This window comes from Lissotriton vulgaris, chromosome 9 (assembly GCF_964263255.1).
Source record: "Lissotriton vulgaris chromosome 9, aLisVul1.2, whole genome shotgun sequence".
Taxonomy (NCBI): Eukaryota; Metazoa; Chordata; class Amphibia; order Caudata; family Salamandridae; genus Lissotriton; species Lissotriton vulgaris.
In genome coordinates, this window is record NC_141697.1 from 859,576,264 (window position 1) to 859,594,956 (window position 18,693).

Here is an 18,693-nt window from a genome sequence, read left to right on the forward strand (position 1 = left end):
GAGGGTGTAAGAGATGGGGCCCAGACCAGACCGCTCAGACCTCGAACGGCCTCAAACGGCCCAGTCTTTGCCCTGTCTTCGCCCCGGGCTGCGTCCCGCGCTGCGGGAGTGCTAGAACAATAAATAAGTGGCCGAGTAAAACAAGGGGGCGTGGCAGCAGGGAGAGCGGACCGGATGTCAGCAATGGTCTAGCAGGGACTCCTGGGCAATGGAGTCCCCTGCACGCTCGCAGCCCCGCTGACCGCACTCACCCGGTAGCCTGTGTCCAAAGCAGCGAAGCGGCACCCGCGGAGCGGGTGCGGCGAGTCGTCCTGCAAAGTCCTGCTGGGTCCTGGCGGGTTCAGGGAGTGCCGCTGTAATTGCAGGGTTAGCGACCAGAAGAGCCTTGAAAGTGCCTCAGTGCTTGTCAGTGTGTCCCGCAGATGAAGAGGAGAATGGAGTTCTTATGCGGCGGAGGGCGGGGGGCGGCAGCAGGGAGAGCGGACCGGATGTCAGCAATGGTCTAGCAGGGACTCCTGGGCAATGGAGTCCCCTGCACGCTCGCAGCCCCGCTGACCGCACTCACCCGGTAGCCTGTGTCCAAAGCAGCGAAGCGGCACCCGCGGAGCGGGTGCGGCGAGTCGTCCTGCAAAGTCCTGCTGGGTCCTGGCGGGTTCAGGGAGTGCCGCTGTAATTGCAGGGTTAGCGACCAGAAGAGCCTTGAAAGTGCCTCAGTGCTTGTCAGTGTGTCCCGCAGATGAAGAGGAGAATGGAGTTCTTATGCGGCGGAGGGCGGGGGGCGGCAGCAGGGAGAGCGGACCGGATGTCAGCAATGGTCTAGCAGGGACTCCTGGGCAATGGAGTCCCCTGCACGCTCGCAGCCCCGCTGACCGCACTCACCCGGTAGCCTGTGTCCAAAGCAGCGAAGCGGCACCCGCGGAGCGGGTGCGGCGAGTCGTCCTGCAAAGTCCTGCTGGGTCCTGGCGGGTTCAGGGAGTGCCGCTGTAATTGCAGGGTTAGCGACCAGAAGAGCCTTGAAAGTGCCTCAGTGCTTGTCAGTGTGTCCCGCAGATGAAGAGGAGAATGGAGTTCTTATGCGGCGGAGGGCGGGGGGCGGCAGCAGGGAGAGCGGACCGGATGTCAGCAATGGTCTAGCAGGGACTCCTGGGCAATGGAGTCCCCTGCACGCTCGCAGCCCCGCTGACCGGACTCACCCGGTAGCCTGTGTCCAAAGCAGCGAAGCGGCACCCGCGGAGCGGGTGCGGCGAGTCGTCCTGCAAAGTCCTGCTGGGTCCTGGCGGGTTCAGGGAGTGCCGCTGTAATTGCAGGGTTAGCGACCAGAAGAGCCTTGAAAGTGCCTCAGTGCTTGTCAGTGTGTCCCATTGTGTATAGTTAAAAAAAGCATGTGGTGTACAATCTCTGTGTAGGTAATGATGAGCATAATGAAGATAACAAAACAATACTCCTGAGCGGTGAATTCTGCTCTGCTCGTGAAGTTTGCAGAGTTTACTGCACTCAGCATTACGTGGCGCTTGCGGAGTGACAAAAAACTTTGCTCCGCATAGCTCAGCTGAGTTTTTTCCTTGCTCACGTTCATCAATGTAAAGTTGGGTAGCACAAGCTAGGAAAATCCACCTCCTGGCGAGATTTTTCTTTGCTTGCGTCATCGTCAAGTTGGTGAGGGCAAGCGTGGAAAATAAATCTCCTTGTGAGATTTCAAAACACAGGCAATCAGATTTCTCATTGTGAATGGCTGCATATACTCACAACTGCTCACATTGAGAAACCATCCGTTTGCATTGAGAAAGCTACCAGTAGAGTAAAAAATCTACACTTGCAGCAGAAAGGAAGGAGCACCAGATTACACTGTGCATGGTGCTGGTTGTGATGATTGCACCGTGTAGACAAACACCTGGTGCTGAAAATCACGTGAACTGCATTCATCTAATGCACTCCACTGGCTTTCAGAGCTCTGCGTAGCGCAGCAGAGATTTCTTTGCAATTCGAGGAGTTCAGAACTCCATGAACTCCACCCATGTTTACAAAACATTTTTCCATAATTTGAAGAATTGAAATACAAATCCTCATTTTCGAACACCGTATAGGATTCTAATTTAGTTAACAAGTTTTATACAGTCACAATGACCCATTCATTAGAAATCACACCAGAAGTTATTATGTCATTCATTGCAATTAAAAAAATATATGGAGCTTGTGAAGTTTTTGTGGGACCAAAAATGTCATATGGGACCTTTCTCAAGCAACAACATCAAGGACAGGAAATGCAATAATGTTCACAAGGGCCAAGTCTTTTTGAACTTTATGTGAAGAATAATGCGGCTTAAGTAATTCAGTTACCTAGTCTGGTAAAGAACGTACTGGGAGATGGTGTCCGTTTAGAAGCAGAGAAAACACTGTAACAAATCCAATCCAGATGAAGAGTAAAACCACGGAAAGGAAAATCCAAAGGTACTAGCATGAAGGAATCAAATCTATCTGTTTAATCCTAGAGAGCGGTGTATAAGCACTGTGCAAACACGTATGTCAATAATCTGAAGACAATTCATCAATTTTGGCAAAGTAACCAGAGACAGTCTGAACAAATGCAGGAACCTCATTAGGCAAAGGAAGAATACATTGGCATCTCCAAAAGCCGTTGATAATATATCATTTCATTGTTTGGTGGCAAAATAGAAACAGGCACACGTGGCTGTTCAGCATCAGAAGTCTCCAGCTGGGATGTACTTATATTAGGACTTATTAGTGCAAGAAGATGGATCTCTTTCAGGGTAGGGGGAGCTCTGCTTTCAGGTGCTATATTTTTACAGAAAACTTCATTGGAAATGTCAAATGAAGTTTTGTATTTTGTACGAACAATGTTGTTCATTAAAGCTTTGCTATGTGAATTTTGTATAGCAAAGGTGTGTATATAACTGTTTGAATTCCTGGAGGATTATTCATTGGACAGATCCAAGGCTCAATCACGTCTGATATTCTATTTGCGAAAGAATTTCCCCAACAGGTTGTCTAGCTTGATGCTTAATAGGATATTCTGGTTGCACTTATGGTCTGGATGTTATGGGTATAATATGATAAGGGAGTCTTTAGCACAGCTTGCATAATTGTGATATAATGCTGAGGACTGTGAAAGATCCTATTCAGTGGTGTACACTTATTTACCTTCCCTGGGAGGAAGAACTGAAAAGGATGGTAATATTACCTCCTCCCCTGTGGGACTTCTCTAACAAACTCAGGTGAACAATCTACCTCAGCCAAAAGAATGTCATAAGCAGTAGACAATTTCTTCCAGAATATGACTTTAATTGTACATGGTATATCACTCTGGATGTGGATATCCAAATCATAAAGCCTGTCGGGAAGGCTCAGCCACTGATGTGGAGTTTCCACTTGAATATAATCATGAGTCGCTTTTGCCACCAGAAACTTTTGAAGAGTCAGCCAAAGTATTGTGACCCCTGAGTATTCGAAACCATTTGCAATGAGACCCCTGCTGGGCTGTTGAGCAGTGTTTTTGTCCATGTCTTGTTGCATAGAAGTGTCCTAAGTATTTGTGGCATTTTTAGTACAAATTCTTGCCACTAACTTCTTTTGAAAGTGTTTGTTTTTGCTGCAGAATTGTCTCTATTTTTATGATGACATCAGAGGAGCTGTGTAGGATCTTTTCTGTTTTACATACTCATCCTGTTTTTCTTCGCCTCATCTCCTTCTCTGTGACTGTCTGTCTGAAGAGTACTGGAAAGACCAAGAGGAACATGTATCAGAATACTGATACATATCAGGCTGTTTAGTTGTATCACAGTTATGTAAAATATAGAATCTTTCAGTGGAGTCCTGGTGGGAAAAACCACTTCATGTTTTCTGTTTATCTTTTGGTTATTTTTTTCCCAGTGTTTTTAGAAGACTCAGGTATCTGCTTGGGGGTGTCTGATTCAGATTTAGTTGTAAGTCGTGGCTTCTCAGGCCCAGATCCCAAGCTATCATGTCCGAGGGTAGAGTGGTGTTCGGAAATAATTTCTGGTAATTCATGTTCCTCATTCACATCAGGAATAGTCACGGGCTGTTTCAGTATTGCCAATGCTGCTGCCCCCCCCTTTAATGTTACTTAAAATCATTAAAGAAAGTGTGGCAACGTTGCCAATTAATTTCCTTCTTAATTCTAGGACATGGGCCACAGTGTAATCATTTTGGATTTGTTATAGCTGCTTCAGGCAAAATTGTATTTGATGGAGTGTTGTGTGTTATGGTATGTATGGCAGCAAAACCCATACCCCACGTCGCACAATCTTAAAATGGTGGAATCTAAATTTATCTTGTGACTACGTATGGGGAAACACTGCTTCAGGCTGACTTCTTTTTTGTGCTATCCAATTTGGAGTTTCCTCCCTTTTGGTTGATATTTTGCCCATAATGGTATTATTGGTACTGGAATAATGGAAGTCACAGCTAACTGTGGCTGTCCATCTTTAACAGCCTTTGCTGGGGAAGTTGTTACTGAACATATAACAAACTGCATTTGACGTCAATGAAGTCTAACTAAGTTAGTGTAAAGACTTAACAGTTTGCAATTATTTAACGCACCTGTATTAGGATATGGTGTGTAGTCAGCTAAAATGGCCTGTTTGCCTTGTCATCACTGGGAGGACCTAGTATTACATATTGTAGTGTGTGTGGAAGGCATCCTCGAGTCAACTTAGATATTCCTGTTATGTTAATGGTATTTCTACATGTTCATAAGGTCTATAAGTAGGCGGTTCTGCTGCTTCAATTATTTATGAAAGGTTTGTATAGACTGCAGAAAAGTTTACCCAGGATTGTAGACTTCACATTTATAAGCTTTGTGTGCCTCAATCATGATAACATCTCCCCCACTATTGATGAGCCCATGTGCTGTTAAGTGAGCAGTCACTACCTTTCTGCAATATACAGGCATATTGACTGCTAACGCCATATATAATTAATGGAATTCCAAGAAATCTCACAGTATAGTGGAGGATCCTTTTTAAAGGTTCAAGCTTAAACTAACCTAGCAACATAAATAGGTGCTTCCGTTTAAGCTGAGGAGGATACATCCTTCTCACCACTGGTGTTTCCTTGTAGAGGTGAAAAAGGAGCCCTGGGCTTACACAAGAAAACTACTCAGGAGATCCAATAAATAAGTGCCTGGGCTAAAACGGTGGCACAATGTTATACTGTTTCTACAAATACAGCAGGACTGTGTTTTAGACCAATACAAACATCATAGTCTAGAGACTTAGTCCACGTAGACCATTCATATGGGTTGGTGGGTTTCAGCTAGCTCACAGTACCACATACAACCCCTGAACCAAATAGGGTAATATATGTTATTGGGTACCTCAAACATGGCACTCTGAATGCCAAGGAATTTGTGGAAACATATCCAACTTCCATTGTTTGGTTACTCTTGCACACCCAAGGTAAACACAAGAAAGATACGACAATGCCTTCTCAAATATTTATGGAAATGATTGTATTCTTGCACAAAATGCATAAGTTGTGACCATTTGAAAGATGACACATGTTACTCTAATCAGCATTTTAGAATGGTAGACAATATGAACAATTCAACTATGTTAATTGTTGCTAATGTTTGATTACTCCTATCTGTATCTAATACCATAGTAAGGAGAGCATGACCAGAGAACCATTCTGGAGCATCGTCAGGTCCCCTAGATACAGGATGCAGAGCCACCAAAACGGAATTAATACAGACAACAAGTACAAACTGCATATTCTTATTTAATTCATGAATACTCCTTTTAATCCATATGTTTTTCCACTCTTCAAAGTTTCAACATACAGGTTCATGCAGATGCTTGACCTGGCTTCTCTGTAACACACATAGTGGTCCACCATTCATCATAACTCGACATGGACTGTACACCCAATGCATTTTGGGCAAGCTGTCCTTCCTCAGGGATAAGTGATCAGAAGATCACAAAAACCCCAATAGTGACCATCACTTTATAACCCAAACGTATTAACTAAAGCTGTTATGTTTAATTGATAACCACTTATGTGAAGTGCATCTCTAAAAAAAAGTGGACAGAATCCTCCACCGTGTTTTTTCAATGAATAGAGTGACTCCATCATTAGGCACATGCGTATGTCAAATTTGAAAAATATATACACATGAACATTAAACATGACGTGTATCATATGGTAAACAATATAACCTTATTTATTCATCATTACACATAACTAATACAAGCAAACCGTGTTTGTGAAGGTTTCTGTTCTCTTTTTTATATAACAGTTTTGGTTATTAAGTTTTGGTTATCAAGTGGGGTGTGGCATATGAGCTGATCTGGCAGATGCATGAGTTTGCTGCTCCGCACCAGTCCAATGATCATGACTATACCCTTGGCCCAGGTTAAGGAATGTTTGCCATTTATGTGAGGGTGATCAGGAAAACACCTAAGAAGAACTTTGGGCACTGCAGGATCAAACTGCTAGCCGTGGTGGACATCAGGGTACCAAAGTGCTACTTACCTGAGTCTCACAAAATGGCAGCACTATTGTGAGACAGGCCTGGATGAGAGCGCTGACAGGATACAAAGGCCGTCGGCCAAGACAGTGGACAAGAAGAAGATACAGACAGAGGTAAAGAGTGAGTAGGATGGCAGCGCAAAGTCGATGCTGCTGCAGGTGATGCGTGAAGCAGGCGCTACAAGAGGAGCCCAGTCTCATGGCCTGAGGTGGAGCCAAAGCTGACTGCAAGAGGAGGAGCTGAACGCCGACCCTGAAATGGGTGCCGAAGCAGTGAGGCGAATGGTGCAGGCCAGTGGATCCCATTTGGGAGTGAGGGAGGGTTGTAGAATGCCACAGGGACCACCTGGTGAAGAACCCAGGTAGAGGCATGTATCCCAGACCCACCCCTGAGCAAACTAATGGCCTTGGGGAAGCAACGGAGTCGGGGGGACTGAAGATTTGTCCAGGAGTCACCCAGTAAGTGCCCTGTATGCTGTGGGGCCCCCAGGGACCAGTGGGCGCACCCCCTTCCTCTTTAAATTGGTAGTCCACTGGCTGCTGGGACATAGGCGGCAGAGATGGTGGCCCTCGGATTCCTCACTGATGGGTACTACAGGGTGCCCCCGGGTTGAGTCAAAGAGACTCTGCCTCTGGGGCCCTCCTTGTGACTTTTGCAGGGTAGAGGCCACAGACCCGTGGCTTGGCCTGGTGAGAAGCTTTCAGACACACAGTGGAGACAAACTAAGAGGGCCATGATGGAGAGCAATGAGCAGATGCATAACCATACCAACTATGCTGTGGGCAAAACACGCTTTTTTGGGGACTGCAGCACAGAGAGGATGATTCACTGGACAGTGCAGTGCCTGCCACTGTGAGTTCACACCAGCCTTGTTGACAGTAGGTATCTGCATATACGTAAGTAAGTGAAGGGACTGCTGGATAGAGGGTTTGAACCCTGTGGTGCTTTTCAGCTCAGTGCCCTCCCTTACTACAAAATATGGTACAATGGCTCGGATAGATGAACTTGGGAGTGAGTGGTCTGGCTTATCCATGGAGAGGCTTTTGAAATTTGGAGCGGTCGGAGATCACTCAGTGGGAGGTGGCAAGTATCAAATTGGTTCCTTCTAACATTCATATTGTATATGTATTTCAGTAACAGATGTTATAAGCAAGGAACAGATATTTAGGCTGCAGTCCTCTGATGGGACCACTGCAGAGTACAGGGTGAACCTACCGCAATTGGGTCGTACTGATGCATATCGCCCAGGAGAGACTGGGATTTTACTTGGACTGTGGGAGACATTGCTGTTGACCCTAGGTTTAAAGACCTCTATTGAGGTGACTAATGAGTGAACTACTATGGGTAAACCAAAGGACAACCGATCGACAGCGCTGTCTAGTACAGAGGAATCCTCCCCCCTCCGGCGATAATGATAGGCAGCTGAGATGCCCCGAAGTCATCTATGCAGTTAAACTTTGATAGAGTATTGGCCGCCATAGCCGATAACAAGCTGACTCTTCAACAATAAATTTATATAGTTCAGTGGCGCAGGGGCTGCTTCAAGTGGAGCATTGTAAACTGGCAAACCAGGTGAGCACTGTTACAACTTCCCTGAATGAGCTGCAGCCTGAACTGAAAGCACTGGACTGCAAAGTAGAGGACCTCACAGGTAGAGTGCACACCGTAGAATGCAAGCAGAAGACCCAGAAGGAAAAAAAATGGCAAAACAATATTAGAGTAGTGGGTCTCCCTGAGGAAATGGAGGGATCGGATATAACGTTGTACTCCTTTTCAGAAGTCAAGCAGGCTCTCTGAGAGGCCATACTGCAATACTATCTCATTTTTCCAGCCTCATTACAGATTGTATTAAATGTGAAAACCCACTTCTGTGATGAGCCTGATGCTTCTTGAACCTGGATAACCCAGAGGGTGAGTCAGGGTGGTTGAAAAGTGTCAGCACTCCATCCATCATTTGGTATGCCCAGATATAGGTCCCTTGCTCATTTTGCACTGGATTCAAGCTAGCCTGGCTGATGATGGGTGTTACCCCGAAAACTGTCCCAGAATACTTGTTTCCAATCCCGGAACGACCTGGCTTAGCAGTTCGGGCTGGACTGTTCCCATAAGTAACATGATCATGACTGATTTGCTTATGGCTGGGTCTGAACTGGGGTGGATAAGTGAGCTAAAGAACGATGATGGATTCAACCCAGATCTGTAACTGGGGGTGAGTGTTTGAAAGGTTTCAGCGCTCCATTTTACCATATCCGTGTGTTTGCTTTGCATGACCTAAGATGGCAGGGTATGCCCGGATGTGGGTCTCTTGCACACTTTGCGACTGGATTCAAACTAGCCTGGCTGAAAAGCGGTGTTACCCTGAAACTGGTCCCAGGATGCTTTTTTCCGGTCCAGGTAAGTCCTGGCTTGGCAGTTCGCGCTCTACTGTCCCCATAAGGAACAGGACCACGACTGATTTGCTTATAGCTGGGTCTGAACTGGGGTAGTGAAGTTAGCTAAAGAACAATGATGGATTCAACCCAGATCTGTGACTGGGGGTGAGTGCCTGAAATGTTTTAGCGCTCCGTCCATCATCTCCTTGTGTTTGCTTTGATTGCCCTCAGTTGGCAGGATATGCCCATACATGGATACCTTGCTCACTTTGCCACTGGATTCAAGTTAGCCTGGCTGATGTGGGGTGTAACCCCAAAACCGGTCTCAGGATGCTTTCTTCCGGTCCAAGGACCACCTGGCTTGGCAGTTCTGGCTGGAATGTTCCCATAAGAAACAGGGCCAAGACTTATTTGCTTATAGCTGGGTTTGACCTGGGGTGGTGAGGTGCGCAAAAGAGGGAAGATGGATTCAACACAGATCTGTGACTGGGGGTGAGTGTCTGAAAAGTTTAAGAGCTCCGTGTATCACCTCCTTGTGTTTTCTATGTTTGCCATAAGTGGCCAAAGGTATGCCCAGAAGTGGTTCCCTTGCTCACTGTGCCACTGGATTCAAGTTAGTCTTGGTTGATGAGGGCTGAAGCAGTGAAACTAGACACAGGATGCTTGTTTCCGGTCCAGGAAGGACCTGGCTTGGCAGTTTGGGCTGTACAGTTCCAATGAGAAAATGGGTCAAGACTGATTTGCACATGGCTAAGTTCAAATCGCAGGTGGCATAGTGAGCAAAAGAATGATAGATAAAACCCAGCTCTTTTGACTTGGGATGAGTGGTTGAAAAGTTTAAGCACTCTTCCATTCATATGGTTGTGTTTGCTATGTTCGCCCTAACTGGCCAAGAGTATGCCCAGACGTGGGTCCCTTGTTTGTTGCGCCACTGGATTCAAGCTAGCCTGGCTGATGAGGGGTGAAACCCTAAAACCAGCCCAAGGATACTAGTTTACAGTCCAGTAAGGGCCTGTCTTGGCAGTTCTGGGTGTACTACTCCCATGAGGAATAGGGTCTAGACTGATTTGCATATGGCTTGGTCCAAACTGAGGTGGCATAGAGAGCAAAAGTATGATTGATTAAACCCAGATCTATTGACTGATGGTGAGTTGTTGAAAATGTTCAGAACTCTGTCCTTCATCCAATTGTGTTTGCTGTGCTCACCCTAGGTGGCCATGGGTATGCACAGAAGTGAGCCCCTTGTTCGCTGTGCCACTGGGTTCATACTAACCTAGTTGTTGAGGAGTGGAACCCCAAAGCCTGTCCTAGGATGCTCATTTCCAGTCCAGGGAAGACCTGGTTTGGCAGCTTAGGATGTACTGGTCCCATGAGGAACAAGGTCAATAAACATTTGCAAATGGCTAGATCCAAACTGGAGTGGCAAAGTGAACAAAATAACAATACATTTAACCCAAATGTCTTGCCTGGGGTGACTGGTTGAAAAGTTTCAGCACTCCATTTATCATCTTGTTGTGTGTACTATGTTCTCACTTAGTGGCAAATGGTATGCCCAAATGTGGGTCATTTGCTCGCTGGGCACTGTATTCAAGCTAGCCTGGCTGTCGAGAGATAAAAGTCTGAAACTAGTCCCAGGATGCTTGTTTCCAGTTCCAAGGGGACCTGGATTTAGGTCTGGACATTTGCCATATTGAAAAGGGGAAAACTGATTTTCATAGGGTTAGGTCCAAACTGCAATGGCATAGTTAGCTAAAGACTAAATCACTCCGTTCATCATCTTGTTGTGTTTGCCATGTTTACCCTAAGTGGTCAAGGGTATGCCCAGACGTGGGATTGGTGTCAGTACAACGCGATGTTTTACAACGCGTTCCGTTACAACGCGATTTTTACATCGCAAATACCATTACAATGCATGCCATTACAACGCATGGCATTACATAGCAGATGGTATTACAACGCATACCATTACATCGTAAGTATTGGTAAGTATATCTTTTTTTTTAAAAATGTAATAAAGTTAATTAAATTAATTTAAAATAATAAAAATAATATAACATTTTTAAAACAGTAATTAATTTAATTATAGTAATTTAAAATAATATAATTAATGATATATAAAAAATTAATAAATAGAAAATAATATAATGTAATTAATTACAATAAATATAATTATAATTTAATTAAGTTATAAATAATACATAATATAATTATAATTAATAAAATTAAAAGAATTTAATCAATTAAACATTTTTAAATAATATAATTTAATTATAATCGTGTATTAATACAATTAAATAAATAATATATTAATTTAATATATTTAAAATAATATAATTAATGATATATAAAAAATTATTAAATTGAAAATAATATAATGCAAATAATTACAATAAATATAATTATAATTTAATTAAGTTATAAATAATACATAATATAATTACAATTAATAAAATTAAAAGAATTTAATTAATTAAACATTTTTAAATAATATAATTTAATTATAATCGTTTATTAATACAATTAAATTAATAATTGTAAATATTGTTATTAATTTAATTAAATTAAATAAAATTAATTTAATTAATTTAATTTATATAAAGTCGAAATACCCCTGTACCCCAAAACCCAAACACTGCCCTAAAACCTAAAAACACCCCTGTACCCCAAAACCCAAACACTGCCCTAAAACCTAAAAACACCCCTGTACCCCAAAACCCAAACCCTGCCCTAAAACCTAAAAACACCCCTGTACCCCAAAACCCAAACCCTACCCTAAAACCTAAAAACACCCCTGTACCCCAAAACCCAAACACTGCCCTAAAACCTAAAAACACCCCTGTACCCCAAAACCCAAACACTGCTCTAAAACCTAAAAACACCCCTGTACCCCAAAACCCAAACACTGCCCTAAAACCTAAAAACACCCCTGTACCCCAAAACCCAAACACTGCCCTAAAACCTAAAAACACCCCTGTACCCCAAAACCCAAACCCTGCCCTAAAACCTAAAAACACCCCTGTACCCCAAAACCCAAACACTACCCTAAAACCTAAAAACACCCCTGTACCCCAAAACCCAAACCCTGCCCTAAAACCTAAAAACACCCCTGTACCCCAAAACCCAAACCCTACCCTAAAACCTAAAAACACCCCTGTACCCCAAAACCCAAACACTGCCCTAAAACCTAAAAACACCCCTGTACCCCAAAACCCAAACACTGCTCTAAAACCTAAAAACACCCCTGTACCCCAAAACCCAAACACTGCCCTAAAACCTAAAAACACCCCTGTACCCCAAAACCCAAACACTGCCCTAAAACCTAAAAACACCCCTGTACCCCAAAACCCAAACCCTGCCCTAAAACCTAAAAATACACAAACACCCCAAAACATATACATCAGTACCCCAAAACATATACTCCTATACTCATAATTATTTTAAAAAATACTTAAATTAATATATTTAATTTATAATATTTAAAAACGAAATAAATATTTTTTTATAATTAATAATAATTAAATCAATAATAACATATTAAATAAAATTAAAAAAAAATTAAATACTTACCAATACTTACGATGTAATGGTATGCGTTGTAATACCATCTGCTATGTAATGCCATGCGTTGTAATGGCATGCATTGTAATGGTATTTGCGATGTAATAGCTGCGTTGTAACAGCATTACGTTGTAAAAGATGCGTTGTAGCGGTAACACACCCCAGACGTGAGTCCCTTACTTGCTGTTCCACCAGATTCAAGCTGGCCTGGCTGATGATTGGTGAAACCTCAAAAAGGGTCCATAGGATGCTTGTTTTGGTTCCAGGGAGGACCTGGCTTAGCAGTTCAGGCTTGACTGTTCCCATGACGAATAGGGTCAAGCCTGATTTGCATATGACTAGGACCAAACTGAGGTGGAGTAGTGAGCAAAAGAACAATGGGTTGAACCCAGAGCACTTGTCTGGAGGTGAGTGGTTGAAAAGTTTGTCCACTCCATCCATCATCTTGTTGTTGTGTTTGCTATGGTTGTCTAAGTGGCCAAGGGTATGCCCAAACATGGGTCCCTTGCTTGCTGTTCCACTGGATTCAAGCTAGTTTGCCTGATGAGGGGTGAAACCCTGGAACTGGTCCCAGGATGCTTATTTTTGGTCCAGAGAGGACCTGGCTTTGCAGTTCCAGCTGGACTGTTCCCAATGAGATCAGGGTCAAGAATGGTTTGCACGTGGCTAGCCCCAAATTAGATTGGCATAGCAAGCAAAATATATCTTGATTGGAGGTGAGTGATTGAAAAGTTTGTGCACTCCATCCATCATCTTGTTGTGTTTGCAATGCTCGTCTAAGTGGCCAAGGTTATACCCAGACATAGGTCCCTTGCTCGCTGAGCCACTGGTTTCAAGCTAGCCTGTATGACACGGGGAGAAGCCCCAAAATTGATACCAGGATGCTTGTTTCGAGTCCAGGAAGGACCTGGCTTGGCAGTTCAGGCTGGACTGTTCCCACAAGGAACAAGGTCAAGACTGATTTGCACCTGACTAGGTCGAAACAGGGATGGCATATTATGCAAAATAATGATGGTTTAAACCCATATCTATTAACTGAAGGTGAGTGGTTGAAAGGTTTCAGCACTCCATCCATCATCTTCTTGATTTTGCTATCTTTGCGCTAACTGGTTAAGGGTGTGCCCAAACATGGGCCCCTTGCTCCCTGTTCCACTGGATTCAAGCTAGCCTGCTCAATGAGGGGTGAAACCCCGAAACGGGCCACAGGATGTTTGTTTACGGTTCAGGGAGCTCCTGGCTTTGCAGTTCCAGCTGGACTGTTCCCATGTGGACAGGGTCTAGACTGATTTGCTTATGGCTAGCTCCAAACTGGGGTGGCATAGTGAGCAAAAGAACAATGTTAATCCAAGATCTCTCGACTGGAGGTAATTATCTGAAAAGTTTCATCACTCCGCCCATCATCTTGTGTTTGCTATGTTTGCCCTGAGTGGCCAAGGGTTAGCCCAGACATGGGTCCTTGCTCGCTGTGCCACTGGATTCACACTAGCCTGGCTGATGAGAAGTGAAACCTGGAAACCAGACCCAGGATGCTTGTTTCTGGTCAAGGGAGAACTTGACTTGGCAGTTTGGGCTGCACTATTACTATGACAAACGGGGTCAAGACAGATTTGGATGTGGCTTGATCAAAACTGAGGAGGCAGTGTGATCAAAAGAATGATGGATTAAACCCACATCATCTGACTGAGGTGAATGGTTGCAAAGTGTCAGCACTCTGTCCTTCATTTTGTTTATTTTTCTACGATCTCCCCAAGTAGCCATGGGTATGCCCGGACATGGGTTCCTTGCTTGCTGTGCAACTGGATTTACGCTAGCCTGGATGATGAGCGGTGAAACCCTAAAGCCAGTCCCAGTATGCTTGTTTCTGGTCCAGGGAGGACCTGGCCTGTCAGTTCGGGCTGGACTGTTCTCATGAGGAACAGGGTCGAGACTGATTTGCATATGACTGAGTCCAAACTGGGGTTGCAATTTGAGCAAAAAAATGATGGATTAAAGCCAGATCTCTTGACTGGGGGTGAGTGGTTGAAAAGTTTCAGCTCTCCATCCATCATCTTGTTGTGCTTGCTATGTTTGCCCTAAGTGTCCGAGGGTATGCCCAGATATGGGTCCCTTGCTTGCTGTGCCACTGGTTGATTAGGGGAGAAACCCTCAAACTGGTCCCTGGGTGTTTGTTTCTGTTCCAGGGAGTATCTGGCTTGGGAGTTTGGGATGGACTGCTCCCATGAACTTAATACCATGCTACTCTGCCTAGCCAGGACCACATAAACTAGATAATGAGGTGGGACCAGATGAGGGTAGCCAGACCAGGATCTGGGACGCCAGAGAACTGTACAATGAGACAATTGAGCACTTGCACTCACTGTCACACCTTTAATAAATCCTTGTAGTTTACTGCCATGGCTTGTTGGAACTGAATCCCAGGGGACGCCCATCACTGAGGTCCCTTAAGGGCATGACACACTGCTTTATGCCTCTGTTGAGATCAACAAAGAGTTTCAGGAATACTATGAATCTCTGTAGAGGCAGCCAAAACTGATAGATGTGGGTGGCGTGGTGACTTTTTTAGGGAGGCTGCCCAACAGGAGATCACCCAGGCAGCGTGAGAGGAGCGTGGCGGCCCAATATCCATCCAGGAGGTTGAAACATCCATCAAAGGTATGGCTAATGGGAAGACCCCAGGGTCAGGTGGGCTCCCAGCAGAATGTTGTGCTGCATTTGTGGAATCCCTGGCCCCTCAGCTGGATGCTCAGAATTCCGAATCTTAACAGAAGTGTTCTCAGCCTTAGTCCATCAGAGAAACCATAATTATCCGCTACCAAAGACCAAAGACCAAAACTCTCTGCAATTTTGTCCCTTACATACCACGTTAAACACATATTTTAAGATCCTCAGCAAAGTCTTGGCTATGTGATTATTACCCTATAAGCCGAAATTATTCCATTGTGATCAGAATGGTTTAAACCTGTGAGGAGCACATCTCTGAACCTATATAGAAGTCACCATGTCTTATTCGACCGAGACGTGTTGGTTCACCTCATACTACCATTATGTCAATTTACCTGGAGAAGGCTTTTGACTCAGTCTGGTGGGATTATCTTTATGATGTAAAGCTCCGGATGCAGCTGGGGCACAATTGTATGAAATGGATCGGAATATTGTATTTGTCTCCCACTGCATAAGTTAAGATGGGCCACAGTATCTCTACACATGATAGCATTCACAGAGGCATGAGACAGACTATTAATATAAGTGCAGGAGAAAATCCTTCATCCAGGCTGGTCTTGATAGCATCAGTGACTGCCTAAAGAGTGGTTTCTGTGCTATAGCTACTGTAAAACCTGGGTGGCCAATATGTGGTTGGTGTCTAAGTATTGATACAATTGCTTACTGATCATTTTCTCAATAATTTTGATGTGGAATGTCAACAGCGAGATTGGGCAATAGTTAGAGAGGTTGGCAGGATCTCTGGTGGGTTTATTTCTAAATAGGGGAGAAATAGGCATGTTTCCAGGATCCTGGCAGATTGACAGTACTTAGTGAAAGATTGAAAACGTTGGTAAAATATTGCACAAAGATAAGAACAGATAGGCTGGATGTGGATTGCCAAGTGACCCAGCCTTTACTGAGGAATTCAGATCCCAACCTCCTCAGCAGAAATTATATGAAGCCTTCCCAGCTGACACAGTGTAACAGGAGGTGGAAGGAGGGACTGAGCTTTGCTGGGTCGATGTGCCATCTGATATGTTTTATTAATCTTATGTAGAAAATGAAGTGCCAATCATTCAAACAGTTCCAGAGAGACAGTGAAAGGTAGGCTGCAAGAGCTGGGCTGTGAGCATTCTTTTAGTGTATAAAATATATCTTTAGCAGAAGCGCCAGACCTCTGAATCTTATCACCTAAGATGCTCCTACTTGTATCCCTTAGGTGTTTATGATAAATACTTAAAGAGTGATTGTAAGAGAGTTTGTCATGTTAAGATTGGGATCTATGCCATGCCCTCTCAAGTTTATTACACCCTTGTCTCGCTCATTTAAACTCAACATTATAAAAGGTATTCTGGTGTTTGCCTCAGTTTAAGAGATTTAAAATGGGCAACAATGTACGGGGCACTAGTCAAAGACTTATGAAGCCTTGCTGAAGCCTTATTAATGTCTGTAATCTCTGCCAAATCCTGAAATGTTAAGCAAGCCTCAGTTTGACCTGGGCAACAGTTAGTTACTTCTCAACCATGAAACTTTTGGAATATTAAACAGTATGTTTTAGAAATTATTAAGAAAATTATGTGTCTAAATAAGTGGTGTAGGTGAATCTGCCTTATCCGGTTGCTGTTAATAAATATTAGATCTAGCATACAGCCAGCAACATGCGTCGGACCACAAACCTTTTGTGACAATTCAACTGTTCCTAGGTTCACAGTCAATTGTGTGACTTCACTGCCTTCTGCATTTTCCTCATGCTAGTTAAAAGCCCCAAGCAAAATATTTTTGTCAGCCTCAATAATAGGAGGAAAGCAAAGAAAGTACTGTAATATTTAGACAGTGTGATTTCGAAATTAATAAGAAAATGATGTGTCTAAATAAGTAGCGTAGGTGAATCTGTATTTGTCCTGTGGCTGTTACTAAATATTAGATCTAGAATACAGCCGGCAACGTGTCGGCCCACAAACCTTTTGTGACAATTCAACTATTCCCAGGTTCACTGACAATTGAGTGACTTCACTGTCTTCTGTATTTTCTTCATACTAGTTAAAATCCTCAAGCAATAAATACTTGTCAGCGTAAAAAATAGAAGGAAAGCAAATCTAGAAACAATTATTAAAAAAGTAAGTATTGATTGCCACATTACCTGCTCTTTTCTGATGAGGTAACAGTCGACAAAGTCCTGTGGAGTGCTACAATCCAAATTTTCTTGATGCAATTTTATCTTGTCTAAGAGAAGATCTTCGAAGTCCAAGAAAAGTTTAAACATTCTGTTGTGAGGGCCAGGTAGATAGTACATTATCCATGGGAATATATCGTACAGCTGTGAATGTAAAGAAACGTTATTAGCTAAGAAAATGATGCAAGTTTCAGAACAGCTCAATTTTGTCCTGGATAAAACTATTTCAGGTGTAGATGTCCCTGGGTAGGTAAAGACCAGAACAGATGTAGCTCAGCCAAGTTTGGAAATGGAGGGATATCTCTGAAAGGCGAGTGTTCAAAAAATGATCTAAAAAGAATGATAAACTCCAGGTGAAGCTGTACTTATCACACATATATGTATATGTCCCAGGGACCACCACCTCCCCATGCCTTTGTCAATTAATGGGGGGCCTTGCGGGCCCCCCCAAGCCCCAGGAACCACCACCTCCCTTGGGCTCCCGCCCTGTCATAGCAAACCCTGCTTTGCTTTTTGAAAGCGAGAGCAAGAAACCTGCTCTTGCTTCCAAAAAGCAAAGCAGATTGCTTTTGGGCAAGGGGAGGTGCATGTCAGCAGTTCCCCTTGCCCAAAAGCAATGCCTGCTCTCGCAGGAGGTGGCCAGCTGGCTGGGATGCGATCATGCGACCCCCTCTCTTTATTTGAAAAAAAAAGAAATGGTTGAGACTCTGGGGAGGGAGTCCTGGAGGCACAGTTTAAGTATTAAGAATACTGGGCATTTTATTTCTCGCGATCTTGGGCCGCGACTCCATCAAGTTCAGCGCAGCCCCTCAGTGTAAACACTTTGGGTTTGCGACTCCAAGCAAGACAAAAAAAAAGAATATGTATGTTTCATAAAAGAAAGATTAACAGTTGGGATATAAGGTGGCTCTAAAAAAGAGCCCTTGTTTTTAGAATGAGATTGTTGTAACTACATGTAAGTGCAGATGCACAGCTTTAGGTTGTTGAGGAAAACTCTGTTTCCTTGATCTGTGATATGTACTCCATCACTTCTATAGATGCCATTCATATCAAAATGTAGATTGTTGTTGTAGATGGACCCCTTTGTATGATCTCTGAAGTTTGCTGAAACAGCGTTATTAACATTCTTCCTAGCTTCCTCAAACTGTGGACAAAATTGATTTGACCAGTTTCACTTCTGTCTTTGGCATATGTTAGAGCATATAAAGACAGTTTGAGACAAAAGCAACAAGAACTGTGCAAAGGCGTCCTTCAATAGCATTTCCAGACCTACCCCAGTCAATGTGCCTAGGTCATTGCCACCACAGTGGACAATGATGATGTCAGGAGGTTTGAGATGAAAAAACGTTTTAACCAAAGGCAACAATTGGTGCCACTTT

At 43.7% G+C, this 18,693-nt stretch overlaps 1 protein-coding gene across 1 annotated transcript in view; it reads right to left on the reverse strand.

The window, feature by feature from the left end:
* The window catches only part of LOC147692374 (cytochrome P450 2G1-like), a 643,102-nt gene that overhangs the window by 265,791 nt on the left and 358,618 nt on the right, over positions 1-18,693 (reverse strand). The window contains exon 5 of the mRNA XM_086938598.1: positions 17,282-17,458. Coding sequence (XP_086794724.1) covers positions 17,282-17,458 — 177 coding nt within the window. The remainder of the gene's footprint in view (positions 1-17,281; positions 17,459-18,693) is intronic.